The sequence below is a fragment of the Rhodnius prolixus genome, unplaced genomic scaffold (assembly GCF_049639745.1).
Source record: "Rhodnius prolixus isolate KJV_2025 unplaced genomic scaffold, Rpr scaffold_2, whole genome shotgun sequence".
NCBI lineage: Eukaryota > Metazoa > Arthropoda > Insecta > Hemiptera > Reduviidae > Rhodnius > Rhodnius prolixus.
This window is the reverse complement of record NW_027411592.1, coordinates 40699165-40726502: the sequence shown is the minus strand read 5'-3', so window position 1 is coordinate 40726502 and position 27338 is coordinate 40699165. Positions and strand designations below refer to the sequence as shown.

The window sequence follows — 27338 nt, the reverse complement described above, 5'->3', positions numbered from 1 at the left end:
CTTCTGGGAGATGAGGTTTCTTTAAATTACCTCTGATATATTTTACGGAAAATTAAATTAATTTCTAAAACTTTTAAATAGAAGACAATTTTTCAACTGAATACAATTACTGAATGAATTTTTCACTTCTCAAAACTTTATCTTTGATACCATATATCATCTAGGATTTTTTTCTGAATAAAAAACGTTGAATTATTATTAACATTTTTTCCGCTCATGAACAAATTAGTTGTGAGAGAACATATCGTGCAGAATGGCCCTGTAATTAACATGAACAGTCACCCTTATTGCTTGGTTTCTTTTTCTATATTTGACCATATTTTTTTCGATCTTTTCTTTAATTTCCAGTTCGCTTAATTATTTTATGTTTTCTGTTTTTCCCTATTATGATCTTTAATGTATTTTAGTTTAATTAGTGAATTTGTATTAATTGTATTGGTTCCATTCTTAACTTCTGTACATACTCGTAAAAATTTTAATTTGGAATGTATCTTCCGAACTTGTAAACCTCCAAAAGGAGGGTTTTTCTCTGTAAAGGGTGTAAATAAAGCTTATTATATTACTCCTTTAGAAGTACAAAAAGTAAATTACTTTTAATTTTATGTTCTTATGTTAAGCTATATGTTTTATACATATATTATATTATATTTATATATGTATATATATATAGTATAAATAAATACATATATTATGATGAGATAAAAAAAAAACTGTATTGCAATGGAAGTACAACGTATGCAGATAAACTCAACAAGTAGACGGTTTTGAGCCTGGATTCGCTAGTTGTTTCAAAAATTGTATAATAGTTCGTGTAGGTCGACCAGTCATATAACCTCTTCTATAATAAGGAGTAGTTTTTCCAGATGTTATTAACGCGGTACCTGTTATATCCATATGCACGAAATCTGCATTTTTCGGTGCGAAAGCCTATGAATAGAAAAACAAAACAAAATAATATTTATTAAACAAAGGAAACTTGAAAATTTTCAGATTTCTTAAAACTGTAAAACAAAAAAACTAACTTCTTTCACTTACAACAGCCTTTTACTTAATTTTTAACTTTCAAATTTCAGATACCTTTGAGAAATAAACCTAGTAGTTGGTGGTAAAACTATTGCTGATGGTACCCTTTAGCTATTTGCTAACTGGAGCTGAGGTAGAGATCATGCTTTTTTTTCTTTTTTTTTTTTAATTTACAGCTCATCTCATCACCATCCAGATCATCCTCCCAGACGACTAAAACGCCAGTGGCCTCGCGATTTTCTCTCTTCTGAGGAGAGTAGCTAATCCTAGAGATGACTTAGGGAGTTTTATCACTGGGTAACTTTTCCCCTCAATTAGTGAATTTGTAGTGGTATCTATTGACATTGTTACTAATAGTGTATCTAACGCTGGTGTAACTTAACAAATAAAAAAAAAAAAAAAAAATTACAACAGATCAATTTAAAAAACAAGACAAACAAAGTGACGAATAAATAGCGATTGTACAATTGACATGTTAAAGAACATTTAAAGTAAGTAAAGTGAAGTAATTGCCTATTTTTTCAGGCAGGCTTTATGCCCAACTGTCATTTAGGTGTCGTGGACGGAGGCGACAAACGTTCTTTATGGTAAAATTCTTTTATTAACCATTTAATAAAATCCAAGGCCTAAGACCGGGAATCGAACCCAGTACCACAATACATACTAGCTTTGCAGGTCTTGCCTCTAACCGCTCGGCTATCACGGCGCCTTTAAAGAACATTTACTAAACATCTATTATCATTTTTACAAGAGAAACATGAACTTCCTCTGGTATGAAAATTTTATTTGAACAATTTTCGTCACGATAGAAATTCGAAAAAAAAAAAACAGACTATCATATAACATACTTACTATACTAAAATTAAAATGTACATTTATTATAATTTGGTGATTTTGTCATTTGCTTTTATGAGCTCTATATTAAGTTTTCTTTTACAACTTAAACATATTTGATTATATAAGTAGATTGGTTAATTGGGTTTCACTACAGCTTAAATTTGTTCTTTACGATAACATTGCCTATACATGTTACATAGAAGGAGAAGCTCCAGATGTCCTATAAAGTTGCGTTTGTATCATTGATCAAATGGAATATTCTCTTTACCGGAGAAGCGTGGCCAGAGTGAGTTACTTTAAGAAGTTAAACTCTTGGAAAACCCTACAACGTTTCCAACAACTTTCCTCCACATCAGAATGAAAGTTAAACTGAAGAATATGGTTATTCCAGGAAATAGCCTTTCCATAGGTTGGGTCCAACCTTAGAAATCAGTGTGTGGAACATGTGACAAGAAAAATGAAACTCCTTTATATCATCTTAGGCAGTGAATGCACTTTGCTCGCAAATTATTTCTAAAATTTGGCGCCTACAATTTGGAACCAACTGGAGGGTTCTCAAATTACTGTTGGCGTTATTGTTAAATACATCTCTTCTAGTTGTTTTTGGGAAGGCTACCGCTTTTCTAGAAAGGCGGTGTCTAAACAAGATTTAGAGGAGTTAATATTTTTTTGTTTACCTTATAGGTATTGTATAATACATTACCAATACCTTTGAATGACCGATTTATCCGAAAGAAAAATTATTCACATTGCAATTGATTGCATTTCGATTACATATTTAAATAATTGCACTTTTGACATTTGTTTAATTTATTAACAGTAACTATCTTGTTAAATCACATACTCTCTAAATCAAGTTCTTCCCGGAGATAGATCATTTGCAGTCCAATGAATATGTTAATGTTTTTAGCGCACGATCTGTGTTGTAGTTCTCTTTGCTGCACTCTCATTACGTATGTGTTTCTAATTTTATTTTAATTGTTGAAATTTTCTAGAAACTGTACATTTTAATTTTAATTAGAGTTGAGTGTGCTATAACTGCTAGAGTGATAACTCCTGTTTTATTCGAAACAATTTTTTCGGGAGTTGATACAAAATGCTGGGGAATGTGACGATCGATAAAGGTAAGATTTTCGTTGAAAATGACAGAACGTTCTGTAGGAGTTGTTTACTCTAGGCAATTTTAAGACCTACTGTAATCACGAAAATTGATACTAAATGTTGATAAGAATTATTAAATTTTAATTTTGAAAATTAAAGCTCTAAGAGAAGCAATAAGAGTAGGTCATGTGAAACTAAAATTAGGATTTTACTTCTACTACCATCTATCCCAACTACAATGTTAGTTGGTAATAACTTCTATGTGAGAGAAACTCAGAAAGGTGGTTTAAAGGAATTTTGGTCAAATTACTGTAAGAATCGGAGTAAGAAAAGGTGAGTGATTGTTTCACAGAGGAAACTAATGTGAAGTAATTATAGTACACTGTTTTTGTTTGTACTTACTCGAACGAACGCTGCAGCCAGAGCAGAATCTCCACCTCTAGAATGGCCTTGGTACCCAACATTGTGGTAATCCACTCCCGGGTAAACTGCAAATAATTAATTTTATAGTACTTAATGATTAGATATTTGTTAATAATTTTGGCCTCTCCAATCTATGGGCCCTACTCATAAACATATTTATCTCTAATAATCTTTTTGCAAACTATACAGGGTGAACCAGTAAGTATTGTCCATAGGCCTACTGTGTGTAGTACATCTAAAGTGGAGTTCAATGACGTATTGGCCAACTTTATATTTTCCACTGTTCTTGAGAGACGTCACTTTCAATTTTTTACCTAAAATCATTACTTTTTTTTTCCAATAAAAACGTTATTACTCAGAAAGTTTTAGTCCGAACTCGATTCTGATGACTTCCTTATTTTAAGACAGCCTACTTTAAAGTTGACTATTGGTCCATCTACAAGAGTTTTCAATGAATTAAACCACTTAAACTTGATAAACTAACACTGTTGTGGGCTCGTGAACACGTTTTCTTCTAAAACAAACGTAATTTTTCATACGAAGATAAAAGGAATCCTGGAAAATGATATACCGTTTGAAAGCCCATTAAAAAAGGAAACTAAGTGCCAGCACCTAGGTAGAATAATGATTACATAAAAGCCTAATGAGTTTTCTTAAAAATTTCGATTACTTTTATTTTTCCAGCATCCGGAGGAAGATTGAGGCTGTTTGAATAACTTATGCTTCGAAATGGTATCAATTTTTAGAAAATTTATCTGTCTTTCTAACCGTGTCATCAGAATCGAATTCGGACTAAAACTTTCTGAGTAATAACATTTTTATTAGGAAAAAGTAATGATTTTAGAAAAAAAAATTTAAAGTGACGTCACTTAAGTACAGTGGAAAATATGAAGTTGGCCAATACGTCATTGAACTCCACTTTAGATGTACTACACACAGTAGGCCTATGGACAATACTTACTGGTTCACCCTGTATACGAATTGATTAATAAAAATGAGGTCCTCTCGTTCACATTGAGTTTCCGCAACTACAAAAACTTTTATTCATGAAAATGTAGAACACTTCAGGCAATTGTCAATTTGTGTTTTACTTTTTTTTTCTTGAAACTCCCTACTTTACAAGGCGACGGATACAAGAAACTGGTGTTGGATAAATCCGTAAATCCAAAACTTCTTATAGCTACAATAGATTGAGTACAGATTATTCCATCATCAGTACCTTAGTCCTTTAGAAAACATATCAAAGCTTGAATTCTAAGATTTTTACCTTAAATATTTGAAAACTGAAGCAATAATTATGTATATAATATTAAAATATGTGTGACACACAATTTTAAACGAATTGCTTGCAGATTTTTAAAAGTCATAATACTTCAGTTCTTAAACCATTGTTCATTAGAAGAAATATTCATAGAGTACACTTATAGCTCGACAAGATAATTGAGAGATCTCATACATATTGCTTAGCTACTCATTATAGTATTTTGGCTGAGGCGAAATCCCCCTTTTCGTTGAACTGAAATCTTCAAATTATAGCCTACTTTAATTTTTGATGGGGATGATTGTCCAAAATAATTGTTTTATTTTGGAAAAGAAAAAAAGTTTTCATATACATTTATTAAAGCAAATATATCTTTTTCTTAATGTTGATAAACACTCGCAAATGTGAAAATGTTTATAGGTGTGGACAAGTATTTTACTACAAGCTACAAATTCCATTCCAAATAAGGTCTGCAGAGGATAGTTTGATAGTTCTCTTAACTTTTGGATCAGTCCCATAAACTAGTCTATTTAGGCCCTAGTGGACGGAAGGCTTGATTTCTGTTTAAATTATATTCTTTAAAATTTTAATTTTTTATCCACTTACGGGTGTTTCTATGATTATAGTGTTCCCACAATGGAAATCTCCAAACTCTATCACCGGTATCGGTTCCAGCTTTCTTCATTTCATCCCACATCTCTTGTGAAGTAGTGTATACAGGCGTAGAAGAGGAACCTAAACATTTTCTTATACCAACTGCAAACATATAATTAAAAAAATATATACATTCATTGGTAGTTGGACGTAAAATCCGCCTGAAAAAAAAGGCAATTACTTTACTTTACTTTTATATGTGGCACATAATTCTAAACGAATTGCTTGCAGATTTTTAAAAGTCATAATTCTTCAGTTCTTAATTTTGGTTAATTAAATGAAATGTTTATCGAGTACACTTATAGCTCGACAAGATATTTGTGAGATCTCATACATATTGCTTAGCTACTCCTTTCATTCTTTTCGCTGAGGCGAAATCCCCCTTTTCGCTAAATCTTTATGATTTAGTAAATTATAAAGATCTCGTTGATTTTACCTAATATAACTTGCTTGGTTTCTTTAATTCTAGATAACTAACCCGTTTCTACACATTTTAATTTTTATTATTAACTTGTATCATAAACAATTTTATCACTTAGAATTTGTTATACCCCATTTTTTTAAAGTACACTTTGCACTTTATAAGTAGCAAGCATTAATAATTTGTTTAATGTAACAGGTTTTCTGACCGATTTAATGTCTCTTCTTAATTTCAATTCCTCACTTGTTTTAGGCTTTTGAGTTTAGTTTAGTTTTTTTTTTTTTTAGTTCTTTTTGGCTTGGGTTTATATTTATTTCTAGCTATAACCTGTTTTTATTCTACTTGTAGTTTTTGAAATTTTTTAGCTAAATCTAAACTTATTTTGGTTCTCATGTTTATTTATTGTTTTATTTCCAGAATAATAATTAGTAAAAATTATTTAAATCAACTCATAAGTTAAGTCTTCCATGTATTTTTTTTTTTGTTCTGAACTTGTTTATGGTATTTGAGCATGTATTATACATATTATGCCTATGAAAATTATTATATTAATTTTATGAAAATCGATGTCATTTTTCTGAATGTTCTATACTTTGTTTCTCAGCCGTTTTTATTTATTTATTTTTGCTTGCTGTAGGTCAATTTCTGACCATTTTGAAGTGTGCTTGGTTGTGTGTGTGAATGTTGATTTAAATTTGGTCTCTCTTCAATTCACTCACTTGATCCTGATCCGTTAAATTCTTTAAAATCCAAACATTCCTCTTCAGATTATAATTCAGCTCTCTAACTGAATGATATAACTTACATTTCGCAACTATGTCTTAAACCCATTTCTTAGGCCCTTTATTGAGCTTTCCATAACATAACCGAATTTGTCTGTTTCTGCAAATAAATCAGCACCCGGTAATTTTTCTTTGATTTTTTTTTGCAGGCGGTACGTATAATATAATTTTCTTTGTTCATTATGAATAATTTAAAAAAAAAAAAAAGAAAAAAAAAGCTTGTCATTGAGAGCTCTAACGTAACTCGAAAGATAGAGCAACAATAAAGTTATTTAGAGCAATGAGTATTTTATAGTTCTAATGTAACTCGAAAGATAGAGCAACAATAAAGTTATTTTTAAGTGACTTTCAATGGCCAACACCGAAAATAGGTTCTCTTCTAGAGAACAGCATTTAAAAATATGGTTCTTTTAAATTTACTGACGTGTAAAGCTGCCTATGCTGTTAACTAAACAAGGTTTAAATTGGTCAGCGTAGACTACGGTGTCTGCCATGACTACACGGCCCGCATTATTTGGATCTTCCACTCTGATTGTCCTCTCGTTTTTGGCTAGTACAATGTCACCAGGTTTTACCGCTAAACCACCGATCATGTTTTCCATCAAAGGAAGTAATCCTAAAAAAAAGTAAATAAAATAAAACATATTGTAAATTATAAACGCTTTTCACCAATAATAATCTTCTTTAGTCTGTACACTTATCTGCGAATGGATCTTAGAAATAGGGAGATTTGCATTTTTTCGGACAGTCAAGCGGCACTGAAGGCCCTCTCTTCCTTCAGAATTACCTCTTCCCTGGTCTAGGAATGTAAAAAGGCCCTAGATCAACTGGCTCGGCACAACAAAGTCCGATTGGAATGGGTGCCGGGCCATGTGGGGATCAAGGGGAATGAAATAGCTGATCAGTTGGCCAGGAATGGAGCTAATACTCCCTTCACTGGTCCGGAACCAGTCCTGGGGATCACTAGGGGTGCAGTTCGTGAGGCTCTCAGAGACTGGATCTGGAGAGAACACGAAAAGTACTGGGTGATGCTTCCAGGGGTCAAACACAGCAAGAGGGTTTATGCCCTTGTTGTGCAAACAAAGAACTAAAGTGACTCTAGGTTTGGGCAGCAATCAGATTACTCTGATTACAGGCCTATTCACGGGACACGGAAGGTTCAGAAAGCACCTGCACAAGATAGGGCTTATTAGCTCGGAACCTTTGTGCAGATTGTGCCAGGAAGAGGAGGAAACGGCCTCTCACCTGTTGTTCGATTGCGTTGCAATTGAGTGACTGCGCTATGACATTTTTGGAACCTTGAGGCCAAAGGAGATAATAGCGCAGAAGGAACTAGTAGGGAAAGCTCTCGATCTTCTTAGGAGGGGAGGTTTCACCTATTAGGTTTAAGGGGAAGGCACAATAAGCCTCGTGTGGCTGTGGTGCCGTGGGAATAGGGTCCCGCCCCGTCTTTTTAAAATCTAAAAAAAAAATCTAGTCTGTACACTTAATTTTCAAGAATTAAATTGAATAAATTTGGATATTTTATGTTCTTCTTAAACACTTATAGGACTTTCTGTTACTATTCTCAAGGTTCTATCTCATAAATTTACTGAAACTTCCCAGTATCTGTGTCACAATTAGTGCATATCAAATAGCACATTGTGTAAAATCATAAATTTCACAAAATTATGAAATTACGAGGCTATCTCATCCCTTTCTGAGAACGAATGAAATTTCTAGACATTAAAAATACATCTACGAGTACGGAATGTTTATATGAAGTTAAAAGAAGTAAAATGTATATTTTATGTATTTAAAGAAGTTACTAAAATAAATTTATTTAAAGAGCATTTCTCTCCCAAGTTAAGTAAAATCGTATTTGTCGATGAAGAATTTTCTTCGAAATCAAAACTTTTAGCAACACATTTAGCCCCCTAAAAAATAGGTACACAATAGATTTTTAAAATAGATAAATAGTCTCAATGACTACATTGAGTAAAAACTAAATTCCAAGTTTTCTTTTCATAACTTTTACACTAGAAGGTGAAACTGTACGGAAAGAGTAATGTTCTTTAAATTATTTTTGTTTTTAATATCTTCTTTAGATACATAAAATAAAATATACTTTTTTCTTTCCGAAAATCCCAGAGATGGATTTTGGTGATTCTCGCCTGTCTTGCATAGAAGTCCGAGATCAGGAAAAAAAACCCACTAATATTTTGTGCCCTATTATTTCTGTTCCTACAATAGAAAACACAATAGTATGTATACTCACCGATAACATTGATCGGCAGTTTGTACTGGGCGATAGCTTTCATAACGCCGACTACAACAGCAGCTCCTACGCAATTTCCTCTAAATTCTGGCATTCCATCGCATGGTTTTAGACATAATCCACCTGAATCGAATGTTAAGCCCATACCTGTTGAATAAAAAAATTAAAATGAAATAAAATTCTAAATTTGAGCTTGGATATTATACAATTATTTAGTTGGTTGTCCTCATTTGATGTTGAATTCATTACTAAACTCTAAGTGATCTTTAACTGAACAAGTTAAATAATACATTATAGAACAATTAGAGCTTCTTTAGAAGCGGTTAGTATTTTTGGACTATTTATTACGCATTAGGGAAAGGATTAGCTAATCCTTAGATTAGATTCCCACGCGGAGATCCCGGATTCGAATCCAGCTACTGGTCCTTAGAATGTTTCTTCTTAGGAGCTTCTTACAGCTCACTGTTTAGTGATGGACAATGTTGTCTGTAACGAGAGAACACTGTCCATCACTGAACAGTAAGCTGAATAAAGCTCCGGATGCCAATAACCCCGATGTAAACATTTTTGAAAAAAATTTAACACGCATTAAATGATTATGCTTACTCGTTTTTAAGATTGTTGGTAGCGTCTGAAATTCCTAAACAATTTGGTCTTTTAGTAAATTTACCAAAATTATGTCACCTATCTAAATCCAAAACCTTTGATTTGTCACATATCTTTACCAAAACATTTTAAAATGTTGCATGCAAAATTAATCAACTTCCAAGATTTGGGCTGGACATTAAGAGAACAGTTTTGTGGCTCTGGTACTAGTATAGAGTTATTCAAAATACAATATTTTAACTTTTGACAAAAATTTGAAGATACCCGAGACAAATTGAAGGTTGCAACCTGTTTGACTCCAAATTGATACAAATAGCCAGAACTATTTTCTCACAAAAATAAATTTGAAAACTAAAGCTTGAGAAGAGTGATTGAGAACATCTAAGAGACAATAGAGGTTCAGTGATTTGTCACACAGTGCACTGCTTAAAAGTTAAGGTGTCATAACTCTCTCAGAATAGAAAGTTACAAATGAGGACTTACTCATTCTAAAAAGTACTTCATCAAATTTCTTGGGTTAATTTACAGGACTTTTCATTTGGATATAAAAAAAAAAAAACTATAGTGACAATTTGTGACTTAAAAATTTCAGAAAAAGTTAATTATGTCTACACATACTTAACGTGATTCGAAGACTAGCCTATAAAATTATGTGGGGTCGCTTTATTTTGCATTTGTTGGTAATGTTCTGACATTCACAGATTTTGACACGCTAAAATTCAAAGAAGTTAGTGGCCAACTCATTTGGAGTAGTGAATGGGGAATTTAAAACACATACGCGAATATACAAAGCGTAATACTATGTACGTAAAAAATAAGACAGAAAAGTTACCTGCTAAAACAATTGGTTTATCGTCTGGTGATCCACCGCAATAGGCCATTTCAACAAAATATGGTGGTTCACAAGACCCCTGAGCCATTGTCAGAAATGCATACATTCTCTGTTTTTCTATCCAGTATCTGTCTCTTATGACAACAGTTATACCACAGGGGCATAGGTAATCCATAGTCGCCTGTAAGTGATATAAAACAGAAATTTAAATAAAAAGATTGAGAAGCACCAGTGGTTAATTTTGCTAGGTGTGGGACATTTTATATAGCAAATATGTTTTCGGTTTTTAAGATAGCCAGGTTCAGGGTTCAGTCCCTCATCTCTTTTTACCCCATACATCTTAAAACTTAATTTTTTGGCACTTAGTCAATAATAGAAAGATAAACTTTAATCTTCGTGTTAATATCAGATCGTCACGGATCTCACCTAATCTACCAAGTTCTCTTACATGTCTATAACTCTCTTTGTCATCGACTTCTTGTTCAACTAACGCCAGAAACACTCTTAAAAAGGAAATAAGGCAGATAAGCCTTTTTCCTAGGAAGTATAAAATGATAAATGACGTCATAAATCCTTGTAACCTAAATACTAGGTAATGAACAGTAAAAAAATTTAATGTCATCTGAGCTTGTTTAATACAGCTCACAAAAAAACTAGCTTACACTGAAACAGTGCGTAGCTTATAACTTGGAAATTTAAAAAAGGATACATTTTTTTTGAACCAAAATACTAATTTAAAAGTTATGGTTGAGTGTAAAATTTAATGCAACAAAATATACACTTACCTCTGCAAATTTATAAGGTGTAAGAATATTCGATGGTAAATCTGCCAACCTTCTGGCTATGTTCTGAGCTTGGGCTTTCACAACGCCATTAATCCACGAACCTCTGGAAATAGAGAGAGAGAAAAAAAAGAGCTCATTTTAAAACATTCTCTTTCTTATTCAGCTGGTCACACTCTCCTTTCGTTAGGAAATGGCTAATTTCTGGGAATGATTCGGAATTGGGGTAAAGAAGTGCAACATTTAGGAAAGAATAAGCTAACATATAGAATTGGACCCATCAATTATATACTCGTAAAGAATACAACATTAATAACAAAAATTAAATGTTCTAAACAAATTTAATTTTCTCTCTGATCATATAATAACAAAAACTGAATTAAATATGGAAATAGTAAAAGTAAGACCTTGACCAGAATGGAAGCTTTTTGTCATCAATCTTTAAATAAAGAGTTATTTACTAACAAATAAAAAGAATTAAGCATAGTAGAACAAAAGTATTTTTTTGACAAACGAGAAATGTATAATTTTGTTGAAAATAAGCTAAACAGAGTGCATTAAGATGTAACTTTAGTGCAGTAGAAGAAAAGTTTCAAAGGAGGTTAAAGTACTAATAAATCCGAGAGAGATGAATTGAAAAAATAACAAACAAAATACTTAGATAAATACAAACAAAGTACCATATTAAGTCTAACCGCTTGGTACAAAAGTCCACATGGACGACTTGAAACATCCCAGAGACGGTATTATGAAGACAATGAAAAGTTTTTCAGAAATCTTTATAAAGATGACACCAAATCTGTTAGATTCGACAGCCTGTTAGATTCAAGTATCCCAGAGTTCTCTCAGGTCTTCGAAGGCACAAATAGATGAAGTTTTATCCAGTTTAAGAAACAGCAAAGCATCAGGTAGCGATGGCATAACTAATGGAATTGCTAAAAGTGGCATATCCTGCACTGAAAAAGATATGGTTGAAGATATTTAATGAGATTCTACTGATTCATACTGGACAAATTCCAAGTCAGGAGTACTACTCAGTAATAGCTCTCACCTACAAAAAAAGAAAACCTAAAAATTTGAATAGCTACCTTCCCATAAGCCTGATATCTTCTGTTAAAAAATATTTAGTAATCTATTGCAGAATCATCTAACAGCAGGTCTTTACAAACAACCTGTTGAACAAGCCGTATTTAGGCCATCTTTGTCTATAAAGATCACATACCTGTTTTATTGTTTACTTTTTTCATTATTTGAAGGATATGTCACTTTTAGCAATCCAATAAGTTATGCCAACAGCTACCTGATGTTTTGCTGTTTCTTAATAATAAAATCACATACATGTTTATTATTGAAAAAATGCTGTAAGTTCCAAAAATCTTTTGAGAACACATAGCATTGGTATATTATCAAAAAGCATTTGAAATGGCAAAACACAATTACTGGAAGAAATTTTTAAGCTACTAAACTGGCCCCAGTTTGACATAAAAATTGAGGTAAAAGACTATCACACCGTCGTTTCACAGACGACTTAATAATCTTTAGGAAAGAAAGAACAATGCCAATTTCAGTCGTTGTTTTTTTATATTTTGCCAAGCTTTCGACCTAGGGACTAGGTCATCTTAAGGGCTTACGCTGCGGACCATTATAATATTTTTTTTTTACATTGTTATATGTAAGGTTGGTGTGTTTACTGTCCTGTCTGCTTTTACTTTAATCATCTTAGCAATCTCAGCTAATGCTCTCCAAATAATGCTGTAAGAACTCCATGATGCGAATATTAATGCTGGAGTACAATTAAATAAAAAACAAAAACAATACAGCTAACAAATGAAAGAGATGACAGTATACAATAAGAAACTGAAGTATGTAGAAGTCTGTATCTGGGTCAATTAATCAGCTTAATTAAACGGTCAGAATCAGGGATTGACAGAAGGATAGCTATAAGTTGGAGAGAATATTGAGCTTTGAGAGAGCTCTTTAAAAACAGAAATTTAAATATTTTATTTTTAAAAAAACGTTGTGGAAGTGTTGCATTCTCCCATGTCTAACTTACGGTTTGGTATGAACTACTCTAAAAATTCTTTCTCTCCTCTACCTCTCATCTGAGAATCCTTCTCAGCGCCATAATCAAAGAATAGTGTACGGGATCCAATGCGAACTGCGTTTTTTACCCGAAGCTATGTCTTCCGCTTCTGTAATAACTACCATCAAGCTAGATAAAGATCAATGACACATCTTTACTACTGGCCACCATACAACCAACTGTCTAAGGGCTCTAGTTTTGTGTCTAGATCAAAATAAATGTTGGTATCAAAAGCATTATTGTTCGAACTTGCAATTCACGCCCTTCCTACCATCGTTAGGCCATATACATATAGATTGTTCACGGTTTGGCGAGAAAGCCAATACCACTGTGACCCAGCGTGTCTATTGTAGTACCCATCAATTTTGCAAGACATATTGTTCATAAAAATTCATATACTAAGATTTAAAGCCCAAAATGCCATTCCTCAGTATTTGACCTAGATTTTAAGTTTAATATTTATTACAATTGAATTTAGTGTATAATGTCAGCTTTACTTACGAATCTGCATTGCTTGCATCATAAAGATGCACTTTAGGTTCTATTTCTCGATCCTCATTGTTTCTAAATTCTTGAAAGGTCCATAATCCGAGAATAGCACCTTCTGCAGCTGCTTCTGCATTACTCATCTGATCTACCACGATGTTTTCCACTGTCTGACCAACAATTAGATTTATAATTTCTTTGGCGATTTAATTAAAAGGTGATTGACGCAATTACTAACAGTAAAGTATCAGTAAAGTTCCCTCCTATTCACCGATTTTCTTGGCAAATTGATTACAAAGGCGCCAGCAGTTTATAATCTAAAATTCCGATCTAATCTGAAATGCTGTGCATTTATTGTGAAACAGCGGCAACATCAGTATACAACCTAACGAAGATTTTGCATTCGTTTTAGAAGAATATAAAAATTATTCGCTTTCCTTTGTCTTCCTTGTTTACTGCCTAAAGCTACTTTTTCTTTATTTTTATGGAACGCTTGGTACAAGTAAAGGGGTCGGAATGTTCATTGGTCTTTTTTCTGGTTTTTGAGCAAACAATAATCAGACTTAGCTCTGCAATTTTATGGCATGAGGGTTACATCAACGATCTGACAAAATTGAAATCTTTCCTAATCTTAAACAATTAAATTTCCTAATTAACAATTAAATACAAGGCATTTTCCTAACTTTATCTTAGATCTGTAAATTATGCGTTCATGATTTTTTATTAATTGAACAATTAACAAAATGTGATGTTTGTAGAACTAAATTAAATCCCAAAAATAAAGTTTACTTACTTTTCGAGGCCACATAAAATACTTAACAGATAAATAATATTTAAAAAAGATATTACTTGATTCTGAAGAGCTTTAGAGCCAACACTTGAGGCGATTCTTATATTTTCTTTACATCTGTTCAAAAATTCATAATCGTCGTCTGGAATGTCTTGCTTGCCCAATCCACTCACAGCTACCCCATAGAATTCATCCAGTCCATTAAATACAAGACATTTTCCTAACTTTATCTTAGATCTGTAAATTATGCATTCATGATTTTTTATTAATTGAACAATTAACAAAATGTGATGTTTGTAGAACTAAATTAATGAATAAAATTCTTATTTATGTTCTATCTATCCTCATATTTTACACACTTCCTCTCAAACAGTAATACTGGTACCCTTGAAACCCTGAGAATAGATTCTCTTTGATGATATTGAACAACAATGGTTGTTTTGCCATTCATTAGGTTAGGTGACTAAAATTAACTGAAAGATGAAAAATTACTCTTGTTGGTCTCATTTTTGCTTCAGGCGATAGGATTGTTGTCAGAAAGGTTAGCTCTTGAAATGCTGGATCATGTGAAAGTCACTAATCATTCTTTAGGATCTAAGCAAAAATGGAAGTGGATATTGCTGAGCGTGGTACGGTTAGAAATAATGAAGATTACTGGTTTATATAGAATATTGTATTTTAGTAAAAAAAAAAGCATTCTACAATCGAATGGTAGGGTAAGGTATGGAACATGGATAGGACAATACACTTGGATTGTAATTAGATGTATAGGTTTTAAGCTTATTTAAATTTATTTTATCTAAATAATTAAAAAACGAATATTAAAAAATAAAATAAAAATTAAAAGGAATATAGAAATAAAAATAATATTTTAATAAATAATTGCGATATTTTTTATTATAACAGTTAAAAAGGTTATAGTGCTACCTTATAGAAATTTAAAATGGATTCTAGTGATTCCTGATTAGTTTTTTTTTTTAGTTAATAACCTTAATGGTTGCAGAAAAAAGATAACATTTAACTCGAGCGTAAAGTATTTTCCTCACACTCGGCAATTTGTACTTGCACTCGTCTCGCTTCGCGCAAACCCTGCCTCGTGTGAGGAAACGTACTACTTTCCACAATTGTTAAATAAATAACTATACTAGATAATTGGGTTCGTCTTAGAACATATTTACCCTTCTATTAGCTCCATTATCTTGCCATTGACGGTTGAATTAAAAGAAGATCCAAATTTTGTGAGTGAGTACCTGCCATTTTCGTCAGTATAAACGCCAATCACAAGTCCTTTCTGAAATATTAATTATTTTCTCTATTAAAATTGAAAAAAAAAAATTAATAAGTATGGGAGGAATCGAATTTAAGCAATTTATCTACAAATGGTGATACTAGATTATTTTTAAAAGAAGTTTTAATAACATGAAGCCTTCCTTGATTAATAATGAACCCCCTCAAGTTATTACATTTCTCTATTTTTCAGGAAAATATTAAATAAATAGCAGGAACCGCAAAATTACGTACGTTTCTTAGGTAATATCATTACTTGTAGAAGTGAGGTTATAAACAAAACCTGGTAACTTTTAAAACTTTTTCAAGTTTAAAAGCTTATGAAAGCTTCTTTTTTTTTTGAAGTTTTATGCTTGTAGTATTCATTGAAATGCTCCAATCGGGCATGTTTTTATGCTTTTCGAGCACCTTACCTACCTCAGGTTCTGAGAGAAAGGGATCACGGAATCCTGAAATTTTAAGTTTCTTTCCCACTAAATTTCTAATTCAGATTTTCATTTGTATAATCTCACAGAAGTTTATATATTCGATAGAGCACGTGTAGCAAAAACCAATAAATAATATTACACAGTGAAATATATTTTAAGCGTTGGAGAATAGTTGCTATTAACTAACTTTTTCTCCTGCAAAAGAACATATACCCACTCTATCTTCAAAATTTTATTTGAAATTAAAGGTTATAGAAGTACTTTAATCCCAAGTCAGGTAAAACTTTTGCCTGTCACCCTAACACCTAGACCTAGAGAATTCTGGTTTACTTTTTGTAAGTTGCCCATTACTTTGGCTTTGAAAAGAGACGCATATATTTTCATTTCTTTTTTAAAACTACATAATTTTGCTTGAAAAAATGGAAAATTAGTATTAAAATTTTTTTTTTTTTTTTTCATGTAACTTTACCAGGCCAAATCCAACCATTTTAGGGGACTCAGCCCCTGGCACCCCAAAGCCTCCCCTGCAACTAGCTCTTAACGAAACTAAACTAAACAAACTCCTCTTTCTATCGAACTCTCAAAAGCTCGGATAATTTTTTTTAACAGATTTTTGTTTTTCCTGCCCTAAATTTTATTACACAGAAATAAATAAGTTCTTATATTATTCTAATGGTACGCCGCGACGTATGTATGTGTCCTACCAAAGCAGATACAGGAAACAAGTTTGGTACCTAGTACCATTATACCTATGCTTTGAAAATTCTTCGCTTCATAAAAAGATTTAAAACAAATTTCTCTTGTGATATTGATACATTTGGTTTATCTGGCAATACTTCAACTATCGAAATCCCTAATGTAATCGAAAACATTTAACAGAAAACTAAACTGAAGTTTAATGTACATAACTACGTTTAGTGTTGTTGTGTCATATGGAGAGATTTTTTGCCCCAATTTTCAGGCGAATTCATGAAGAATTGAACCGATTCTTACCGACATTAAAAAATAAAGGAATATGAAAATTATTGACATGCACAAGAAAAGTTTCAAGCAATCATTTTATATATTGGTATATGTATATAAAAAGGATTAAAACTGTCCGGTAGGACAGTTGTATAAGGGTTGACCATCAAAAACTGCACGAAAAAGCGTAACGTTGAAAAACACCCAACTTTGACAATTTTTTTCTTTTTTTTTATAAAAGATAAAATTCCCAAATTTTCTTTAAATTTTACTCCAAATCCTCCTTTATAACTGTAATTTTTTTGCAACTACCCAGATCTAATAGGTTTCGAGAAAAAAGTTGCCGAAAAAGAGCAAAAACGGCTTTTTCAAAAAATGTTCTTGTTCTTGTTCTTGTTCTTGTTGTTGTTACCTTTTTTGTAAACAACGTAGCGCCTAAACGCGTGAACCGATTTTCATGAATGAGGTGTCATTCGATTTGGAATTTTATGTAGATGTGCCTTTTGGGGGTCTCGGCGCTGTACATCGAATAGGAGAGGAGTTAGCCCCCTTTATGTAAGGCCCCCTCCAAAATTATTATTACTAATAACTCTGTAAATCTTGGCCCGATTTTGATAGAATTTTGTAGGATGATAGAGTTAGGGCTCCCCTACGTAACAATAAAGCGACGATCTACTCTTACACTTGTTAAGGGGAAGTATAGCAATCGTTTCAAATTATCCACACGTGAACCGATTTTCATGAATGAAGTGTCATTCGAATCGAAATTTTGTACAGATTTGCACTTTAAAAGTCTCGACGCCGTGCCTCATAAGGAGGGGAGTTTGCCCCACCCAAATAAGGCCCTTTCTAAAACTATTATTACCAATATTTCTACAAAGCTTAGTCCGATTTTGATAAAATTTAGCACGAAGAAGTGATTAAAGCTCCTCTACGTGGCTGTGAGGTGCCATCATGCTCTTACACCTACTAAGAGGAAGTACTGCAATCGTTAAAATTATCAATGAGTGAACCGATTTACATCAATGAATTGTCGTTCGATTCAAAATCTTTGCCTTTTAGGAAGAAGTACTGTAATCGTAGTTTATTTTTCTTGCTCTTCTTAAAAGGAAGTACTGAAATCACAGTTTAATTTTGCTATTTACGTACAAATACCTTCCTATTTTATTCAAAACGCTTTCTCAAAAAAATTGTTATTGAGGATGGTTTGGGGACCGCAACTATAATCATTATTAAAAAGATCTCTCCAGTGGTAGTAACTCCGACTTAACACTTTTTCAGGTTATAATGATAGAATAGCTTATTCCAAATTTTAAAAAAATCTGTAAAGCAGACGTAACTTTGCAAATAGACAAAAAGGAAAATCTATCCAAAAGGTACAAAAATCTCCTTAACAAAAACTTACAGTTTTAAAAGTTAAGTATAAGGGTTGATTAAACGCCAAAAGGTACACAAATCAGCTAGTACCCAACATTTCATTAATACTTCATTGATATAATTTAAGTAATTTTACTGCATTAACTTTTGGTTCACATTTTTTAGAATTTATTAGATGTCACAGACCCTTATGCTGGCCATTTTCATCTACAAAATATTTACTCAAGTAGCACACCATTTAACTTAGATTGACTGTAATATCTATTTATCTATAATAATCAAACTATTAATCACAGGCTAAAAAGAAAACGTTATAAAAAATATAAAGATATAATATACATTTTATCATAATTGTAACAAAATAATATTATAAATGAAGTGGCCAGCATAAGGGTCTGTGATATCTAATAAATTCTAAAAAATGTGAACGAAAAGTTAATGCAGTAAAATTACTTAAATTATATCAATGAAGTATTAATGAAATGTTGGGTACTAGCTGATTTGTGTACCTTTTGACGTTTAATCAACCCTTATACTTAACTTTTAAAACTGTAAGTTTTTGTTAAGGAGTAATAATACAAATTATTTAGGTCTACTTCTTGTTAATAGATTATTAATGCAATTTCATGTTGCGGGCCACACTAAAGTGTAACTGAATCTTGAGCTAAATTTTACCATAAATAAAGCTGTGTGAGGTTTCACAACCAGTTTTTTAATAACATTTTTTAACGAATGAAATGTAATGATTAACTTGTAAAAGTGGTGCAGAGGTTTTTAACAAGATTAAATTTACTTCATCATTACATTGATATTTTCTTTTACTTCTGTACTGCAATATTTTGTAATTGAGAGTTGGTAATTGGGTAAATCTTAAGAATAGCTCCCCGGAGGTGTGGCCTAATTCGAAGTGATTCTGATTCGCTGTTACTATAGAACCCGCCATATTCAAATATAAATATAAAACTATTTCTTTATTTTATATTTACACTTAAATCTAGCGGGTTATATGGTAACAGCGAATCAGAATCACTTCGAATTATTTATTTAGGATTGATATTTCTATTTAAACACCTCCTGATTTATTTATTTCTTAATGGGGGGCTTCGCCCCCACACCCCCTGATTTTTTCTTAATGGGGGGCTTCGCCCCCATACCCCCTCCTAACCTACCTAATCACCCTCAATTTTTTAATTTGTGTCACAAGATTCATTACAATAATTACACAGAACAACACAAAAGAAACTTACCTTATTCTGTGGAGTCCTTTTCCTGAGGAGGGTATACTTGTCGAACTCCCTCCAGAAAATCGAACCAAATTTTATAACATTCATTACTCCATCCTCACTCACACTACAATCATGCTTTAATTTAAAAAAAAAAAACTGCAAATTTAAAACGCTCATACTCAAAGCTGCAAATTTAAAATGCTCATACTCATAAAGTTACAAAAAAAAAAAAAAAAAAGGCACCTCAAGTCACAAACAGGGCACTCGCGGGAACTATTAATACATTAAACAGGAAGCAGTTACTATGCAGTAAGTGTACTGCGCTTGCCCGCGAAACATAAAAGTTACGAAATTCGCACAATCCGAAACAGTTCATTGGCGGGAAGTAGTTTAAAAACTCAACGGTAGGTGCGCTGTACTTCCCACCCCCTAAAAATAAACAGGCCACACCTCCGGGGAGCTATTCTTTAGATTAGCCGGTAATTGTACGAATATGTATGAATTGAGGTCTCTGAGAACGAAAACATTTTATTTCAAGTGATTGATGTTTTTAAAGAAACTTTAGCTGGTTCACAATAAAAAGAATGTTACTAAATCAAAGTCTAAGCAGGAAACAGACTTTGAAGTGAAGGAAGCCAATTAAACTGTTAATATTAAAGTATGTATTATAAAAGTATTGTTTTGTCTTAATTCATGATTTAAAATTGGAAATTCATATTGCTCTCCTTCAGCGATAGACATGCCTCAACTAGCTACACTTAAACGTCGTCCTCCTATTCACTTATACCGTTGACTCCTTTTCAGATAAAGTTGCTTACAATTGTTATTTATTGCAATTTAATAACGTGTAATGAGAAATTTGTTTTAGAATTTACCCTTATTTTTTTTTTTTGTACCTATTGTGAAGTTTTTTGTTTATAAATACTGCACAACTTTTGGTATTTAATAGAATTCGTTTACTAACCTTGCCTTTTTCACCAGTCTTTGTAGAGGTCTTGGTAGAGGCCTCTCTTACAAAACATTTGAATCTTTTGGACGGCCACGAGAACCTTCCCCTTACGCCTATCGATGAGTAGGTCACTGAGAATTTTGACATTGATCCTAATTTTTTATTTCTTGTTGTTAAATTCGTGTCATTTATGTGGTAGTAAAATGGAAACGCGATGTGTTTTGTTTAAAATAAAAGAAAAATCATATGTTGAATTGTTTATCATATTGAAATAAAGTTTAAATTAATAGAATTTGCAAATTTGATGGCTAGGGTTGTTAAATTTAAAAAAATGGATACCTATAGATTATGGCGATAAGGGTACAGTTTTTGTTATAAATGATAAAAAAATTGAGTTAATTGAAATTTAAGTAAATTGAGTTAATTGAGTTAGCTGACTTTGAAGATATTTTACTCGAAATCTATTTAAACCACTTTTATTGATTTTAAAAATTTCTTTGGACTGCAAATTGGTGCGGTCAGGGTACAGAAATTTAAGTACACCCCAAAAGATAACGGACAACATTGGCAAGAAGAATTGGAATTGAGTTATAGTTGTTCGGAGGAAGAATGATGCGGCGGAGAGTGAAAGTAATGTTTTGAGATTTGGTTTCTTTAACTTGATTACTTTTTGAACCATTCCTCAAGAGAAAATTTGTGGATTTGAAGGTTTCTGTGCGCAATTGCTAGATCAATGTGAGGAGAATGTATAGCTGTGTTATCAGCATAAGTTAGGAGGACAGTTTCAGGATGGATTGGTATGTCTGCTGTGTATATTACGTATCGGAAGTATGCTCTTGAATTTCCTGAACCAATACCGGGTGCCCCACCCGAACAAAGGCTTGCTTCATCTCGAGAAAGACACCAGAGCAAACCACTCTTTCTTCTCAAGGGAGGATGAAATTGTGTCTACTATTCGATGGTACTGTTGCTTAGCGGAGTGCTTAATCCAAACTAATGGTCTGGATTAATATTAGAGGATTAGAGGGAAGAATTTGTTTAAAAAGATGTTTCTCAAGAATTGGCAGCAGAATTATTGGCCGATAAGAGGAAGAAAGATGAAGTGGTTGATTTGAAAATAAGACTATCTTATTCACAAAAAGGTTTTTAACTGAATCATCAACTGAATCATTTTTTTTAACTGAATTTTTTTACTTATTAAAAACTATAATTGAAATAGATTATTTTTTGTTGTTTATTTTTTCAAATCATTGCTCAGAACTCTTAAAAAAATTTAAATACTTGTTAATATTGTCTAACTAATTTCCAGTGTGATTATTCCCACGTTTACGCAGTCATACCGCTCTTGTACCATTACTCAACCCATTATTCGGTCATTTAGTTTTTTACCTGAGGTGCTTGAGACATAATTCATTTACATAACAGTCTTTTGCAATAAGAAACTATAGCTTATAAATTTGACGAATAGTGTGAACTAGAAATGTTATTTTCACATTCCACCTGTAAACAAGCCATTTAAGAAAATTTTATTTTTTTATGTGTGTTTTTTTGTGTTCCATATTAAAATAAATCTTGAATCTCATTTCAATGAAGTGAGGCGAATTCGAAAATTATAACAGATATTTTTATGCTTCTTAACAATTGTGCATTTTTTTAGTGACTAACATTTTTTTGTTACTGCTCACTTTGAGAACTTCTTACTATGGAAAAAAGAAGTCACAGACCATGATATTACGAGGGTCGTTTGAAAAGTCCGTGCAAAGTCAGAGAGATAGCACCACTGGCGCGTATCGAGGTTATGTTTAGTTAGTAGCATCTCTTGGAAGAACACACACCAATTTTCAGCCAGATCAGTCTATTTCTCTGTGTTTGGCATTCGTTTGAATTGAGGAAGACGAGTGATTTTCAAAAAACGGACGAAAAAGAATTTCGTGTGTTGATTAAACACTACTTTATGAAAGGCAAAACGCCTCAGGAGACTAAAGAGAAGCTTGATAAACATTATGGTGACTCTGCACCTTCGATTAGAACAGTTTATAAGTGGTTTCAAAATATGGGCACAAGTGCCTCTAACGTTGAGGTTACTACTCCAGAAATCATTGATAAAATCCATGATATGGTGATGGATGACAGAAGAGTGAAGGTGCGTGAGATTGCTAGTGCTGTGGGCATCTCGAATGAACGGGTACATAATGTTTTGCATCAACATTTGGACATGACAAAGCTATCCGCAAGATGGGTGCCGCGATTGCTCACGCTTGACCAAAAACGAAATCGTGTGAATTGTTGCAAGGACGGTTTGCAGCTGTTCCAGAAGAATCCGCAGGACTTTAAGCGTCGTTTCGTCACTGTGGATGAAACATGGATATATCACTACACTCCTGAGACCAAAGAACAATGGGTTACCAAGGGGGAATCTGCGCCAAAAAAGGCGAAGACCGTTCCTTCGGCCGGAAAGATTATGGCGACTGTCTTTTGGGATTCGCAAGGAATAATCCTCATCGGCTATCTGGAAAAGGGTAAAACTATTACAGGTGCATATTATTCATCGTTATTGGACCGTTTGAAAACCGAGCTGCAAACGATTGGCCCACAAAAAAGTCCTTTTCCATCACGACAACGCACCAGCTCACACCTCAGCAGTTGTGGTCGCAAAATTAATGGAAATAGGGTTCCAACTCGTTTCACATCCCCCCCCTATTCTCCAGACTTGGCTCCCTCGGACTACTATTTGTTCCCCAATATGAAGAAATGGCTGGCGGGAAAAAGATTTTATTCAAACGAGGAGGTGATTGCAGAAACGAATGGCTATTTTTCAGACTTGGACAAATCCTATTATTCGGAAGGGATCAATATGTTGAAAAATAAAAAAGGTTTACCCCAAAAAATTAAGTAGTTTTTATTTTTGCACGGACTTTTCAAACGACCCTCGTATCAAGGACTAGCAGTTGGAATCAAATCCGGCAATTCCATACTGTAGACCAGTATACTAACCACAGCTGTACTCTCTCCTTGCAGTTGTTCTTCATAATTTGAATTACCACACGTATTGCTAAAGTGGAATCGACATCTTGCAGAGTTTCCTGCACCTATTCTGAATCAAAACCCCCCTTCTTATCCAATCCCATCAAACTATCCTGGAGACAATGCTGAAAATCCTTTTAAAAAATATTTAAACACAATAAGATATTTATTTGTTAAACAGTTACAATTTCTCATTGAATCGTCTGTTTTACGATGTCGAGAAATGAAGTAGCATATCAGTCCAACTTTTCGAATGATTGTTTTTACCTACAAGTTAAGAGCCATTAAAATTATAATTAACAATATTTAACTCATGAATATTTTTTATATTTTAGTTCAAATGTCAATCAAGGCAACGATTGTATTAAAGTAATACTTTGCTCTCTTTTTAAATAAATAACTATTATCAGTATCATTTAGTTGTATTTATTTTTTATAAAGTTTTCGAAGTTATTTTTTATTAATGGAGATTTTTAACGTCATCAGTATTTTTGCAATTATTAGCAAATTAATACAAAATTGCTGAGAAATTTACTTTCAGTTTCAAGTATTTATTTTAGGGAACTTGTTTATAAGAAATCACTTCTCTTGAACATGAGTGTGTAGACCAGAACTGTAATCTACACATACGAGTACAACATCTGTTTTAAATTATTGTATAATTAATTACGTATTTCTGAAAATTGTTTGTATTCATTTAGTCGGGCAAATAGAAAGCTCGCAGTCCTTTTTTGCTTGTTTTGTTTTTGCTTCCTCATTTTTAACCTGCTAATTATTTTCATCTTTCTTTAATAGCACGGTCAAAATTAAATTTGACTGCGTAGTTATTCAATCTGCGTGCTAAGATTTGACACTGCCTTGCAAGGTCAACGTTACCAGCGGCACGTGGAATTATTTTTTTGCTTCAAATTTTTAATGATCATTGTTTAAGCAAAGTAGATTAATTTCTATGTTATTTCTATTTTCAGCACCAAATTCTAGTTTAAAAAATAGAGATTAATTTCAGAAAATCTCTTAGAAAAATCCATGGTTGATATATTTTATTCAAATTAGGAATAAATCTATCATTTCTATAATCATCAAAATGTCTCAACCGCAGTTATCATTTTGGTGTACTCCTGAACATCTACCTAGACAGTATCCTCACGATTTTCTTTCTTTTGCTAATGTGAGCAGTTACTCCCAAACATTACTTAACGCTAACAAAGGGGTAAGAAGCAAAAGGCTATTACAAAAAGTAAAGAACGTACATGCGCAGGAAGTGCAGTAATAAACTTCGTAGAAAGTGCAATGCCAATTAAGAATAGAAACTAAACAAAAATATTGTAATTCGATCTTAATGTAAATAAAGGGACCCGCTAACAATGAACTTTGCTAAGATGTATCAGTGAACATCATGAAACCTACTGTTGGAAATTTAGTATGTTTCCAAAATAATTAACCAAAACGTTATCATACTATACTACTATACATTTATTTAATCTCGGCTCTAAATCTATTTTGATCTTAATTGTCCGTTTACCTCCTAATATATGAATAAGTTTAGTTATTCCTTTTATTCATCTACTTTTGCAATCATTTATTGAGAGATAGTAATTAGTTGAACAAATTTAAATCTATGGTACTAGTATTTTACCAAAGATTATTTAAAACAATTATAACCGTTTGCAAAATCCAGTAAAAATTTACTTATCTTTCTCTCAATATAATTCTCAAGGTTCTAATTTACACATTTTCCTTATTATACTAGAAATTTTTACTAATTTGGCTATATTATAAAGCGTTATATATATGATTTAAGCTTGACATCCAAGCTTCCGAAATGCCTCTTAAGAATCAATGTTGATTTTAAAGGATGCCAAAAAAGGTTTTATCCGTTTAAAGGAGTAATCTCACTTTTGCTGCTGTGAGAGTAAGTCGAAGTAACTCTACGTAGGCAGGTAAATGAGAATTATGACATTTTACTCTACGGACTTAAAAAATATGATTGCGTTCTGTTTGATTAAACACGGAAATTAAATTGAAATGAGCAAAAAATGTAAAGATCCTCATGGAACAATTTTAATTGTAAACAACAATATAATCAAACATTTTTGAGAAATTATATAATTATTTTCTTATTATATTTGAAAGTAACTGCTACTCGAAGTAGTTAATAGTTATTTGTTATCTTCACCTTTAAATAACTATAACTTTAAATAGGTATAAACGTTTTATTTATGTAAATATCTTTAATAAATGGCATTTTCGTTTAGTCAACTCTCTTTTGATTTGGAATTCCTTAATTATTCCTTGATAATATAAATATTATCAAAATAGGTCAATACAATACTCTCGATTTGCACTTAAGAGGAAAACTTAACTTATCTACTCGCTCTGAACGACCATTAATCGCATTTTCCTAGGGAAAAGCCTGAAAGATAGATTCAATAAAGTGGCACTTCCACTTCAGCGATTCTTCTAGGCCAACCAGATCATAAAAGTCTTTGGAAAACTTTTGAACTAAAATAGGAATAAGAAAGAAATTAAGCTTTCTTGAACGATAAAAATACAGCCTTTGAATGCGAAGCCGCGAACTTTTCACTTTGCCGTGGTACTCAAAGAAAGGGAAAGATATCTGGTTTTTTTTAGTTATCCACATAATAGTTTTCTTTGAACTCTCAAACTATCAAGAGTAGAGTGAAACTATTAACTTGATAACTTTTCTTGTTGCAAATTTACAAGAATTTACCATTGCTTGATTAATATTTTAAATATTTAGTAAATTAGATTAATAATTGAATTACATTAATTTTACTTCTTTTTCAGGAAACTGATGTCCAGAAAGTACGGTACCAGTCGGCTTCTCATCTGTGAAGGGAATATTTTGTAACCAAGTATACATCAACCCGAAAATATATCTGAAATAGCTTTGTAAGTACTCATTTCTAATGTCTCAAAGCTTTGTTAAGAAAATAAAAATGATTGTGAACTACGAGGGTCGTTTGAAAAGTCCGTGCAAAGTCAGAGAGATAGCACTACTGGCGCGTATCGAGGTTATGTTTAGTTAGTAGCATCTCTTGGAAGAACACACACCAAGTTTCAGCCAGATCGGTCTATTTCTTTGTGTTTGGCATTCGTTTGAATCGAGAAAGTCGAGTGATTTTCAAAAAATGGACGAAAAAGAATTTCGTGTGTTGATTAAACACTACTTTATGAAAGGCAAAACGCCTCAGGAGACTAAAGAGAAGCTTGATAAACATTATGGTGACTCTGCACCTTCGATTAGAACAGTTTATAAGTGGTTTCAAAATTTTCGGAGTGGCCATATGGGCACAAGTGACGCTGAACGTTCTGGACGTCCTGTTGAGGTTACTACTCCAGAAATCATTGATAAAATCCATGATATGGTGATGGATGACAGAAGAGTGAAGGTGCATGAGATTGCTAGTGCTGTGGGCATCTCGAATGAACGGGTACATAATATTTTGCATCAACATTTGGACATGACAAAGCTATCCGCAAGATGGGTGCCGCGATTGCTCACGCTTGACCAAAAACGAAATCGTGTGAAGTGTTGCAAGGACGGTTTGCAGCTGTTCCAGAAGAATCCGCAGGACTTTAAGCGTCGTTTCGTCACTGTGGATGAAACATGGATACATCACTACACTCCTGATACCAAAGAACAATCTAAACAATGGGTTACCAAGGGGGAATCTGCGCCAAAAAAGGCGAAGACCGTTCCTTCGGCCGGAAAGATTATGGCG

The 27338-nt window shown here is 32.8% G+C and overlaps 2 protein-coding genes across 3 annotated transcripts in view; one reads left to right on the top strand and one right to left on the bottom strand.

Annotated features, from left to right (window-relative positions):
• LOC141449656 (serine/threonine-protein kinase NIM1-like) overlaps window positions 1-27338 on the top strand; it is a 112575-nt gene that overhangs the window by 25831 nt on the left and 59406 nt on the right. For both annotated transcript variants that reach the window (XM_074119282.1, XM_074119278.1), the window contains exon 2: window positions 26401-26505. The gene's annotated coding sequence lies outside the window, so the exon portion shown is untranslated. The remainder of the gene's footprint in view (window positions 1-26400; window positions 26506-27338) is intronic.
• Window positions 685-20806, bottom strand: LOC141449655 (cytosol aminopeptidase-like). The gene is made up of 11 exons (XM_074119276.1): window positions 20584-20806; window positions 15517-15629; window positions 14398-14575; window positions 13564-13718; window positions 10983-11085; window positions 10198-10378; window positions 8760-8906; window positions 6927-7118; window positions 5252-5401; window positions 3364-3449; window positions 685-927 (listed from the first exon to the last, which is right to left on the bottom strand). Exons 1-11 carry the CDS (start codon window positions 20713-20715, stop codon window positions 748-750), a joined length of 1617 nt encoding a protein of 538 aa, XP_073975377.1. The 5' UTR covers window positions 20716-20806; the 3' UTR covers window positions 685-747.

Bases quoted from the DNA above. Each gene is read 5' to 3' on its own strand.
- LOC141449655 (XM_074119276.1), bottom strand. From the start codon at position 20,715: ATGTCAAAATTCTCAGTGACCTACTCATCGATAGGCGTAAGGGGAAGG. The intron at 14,576-15,516 runs GTAAATATGTTC...CATAATTTACAG, and splicing joins ATAATGGAGCTAATAGAAGG to ATCTAAGATAAAGTTAGGAA. The intron at 8,907-10,197 runs GTAACTTTTCTG...TTTATTCAACAG, and splicing joins TAAACCAATTGTTTTAGCAG to GTATGGGCTTAACATTCGAT.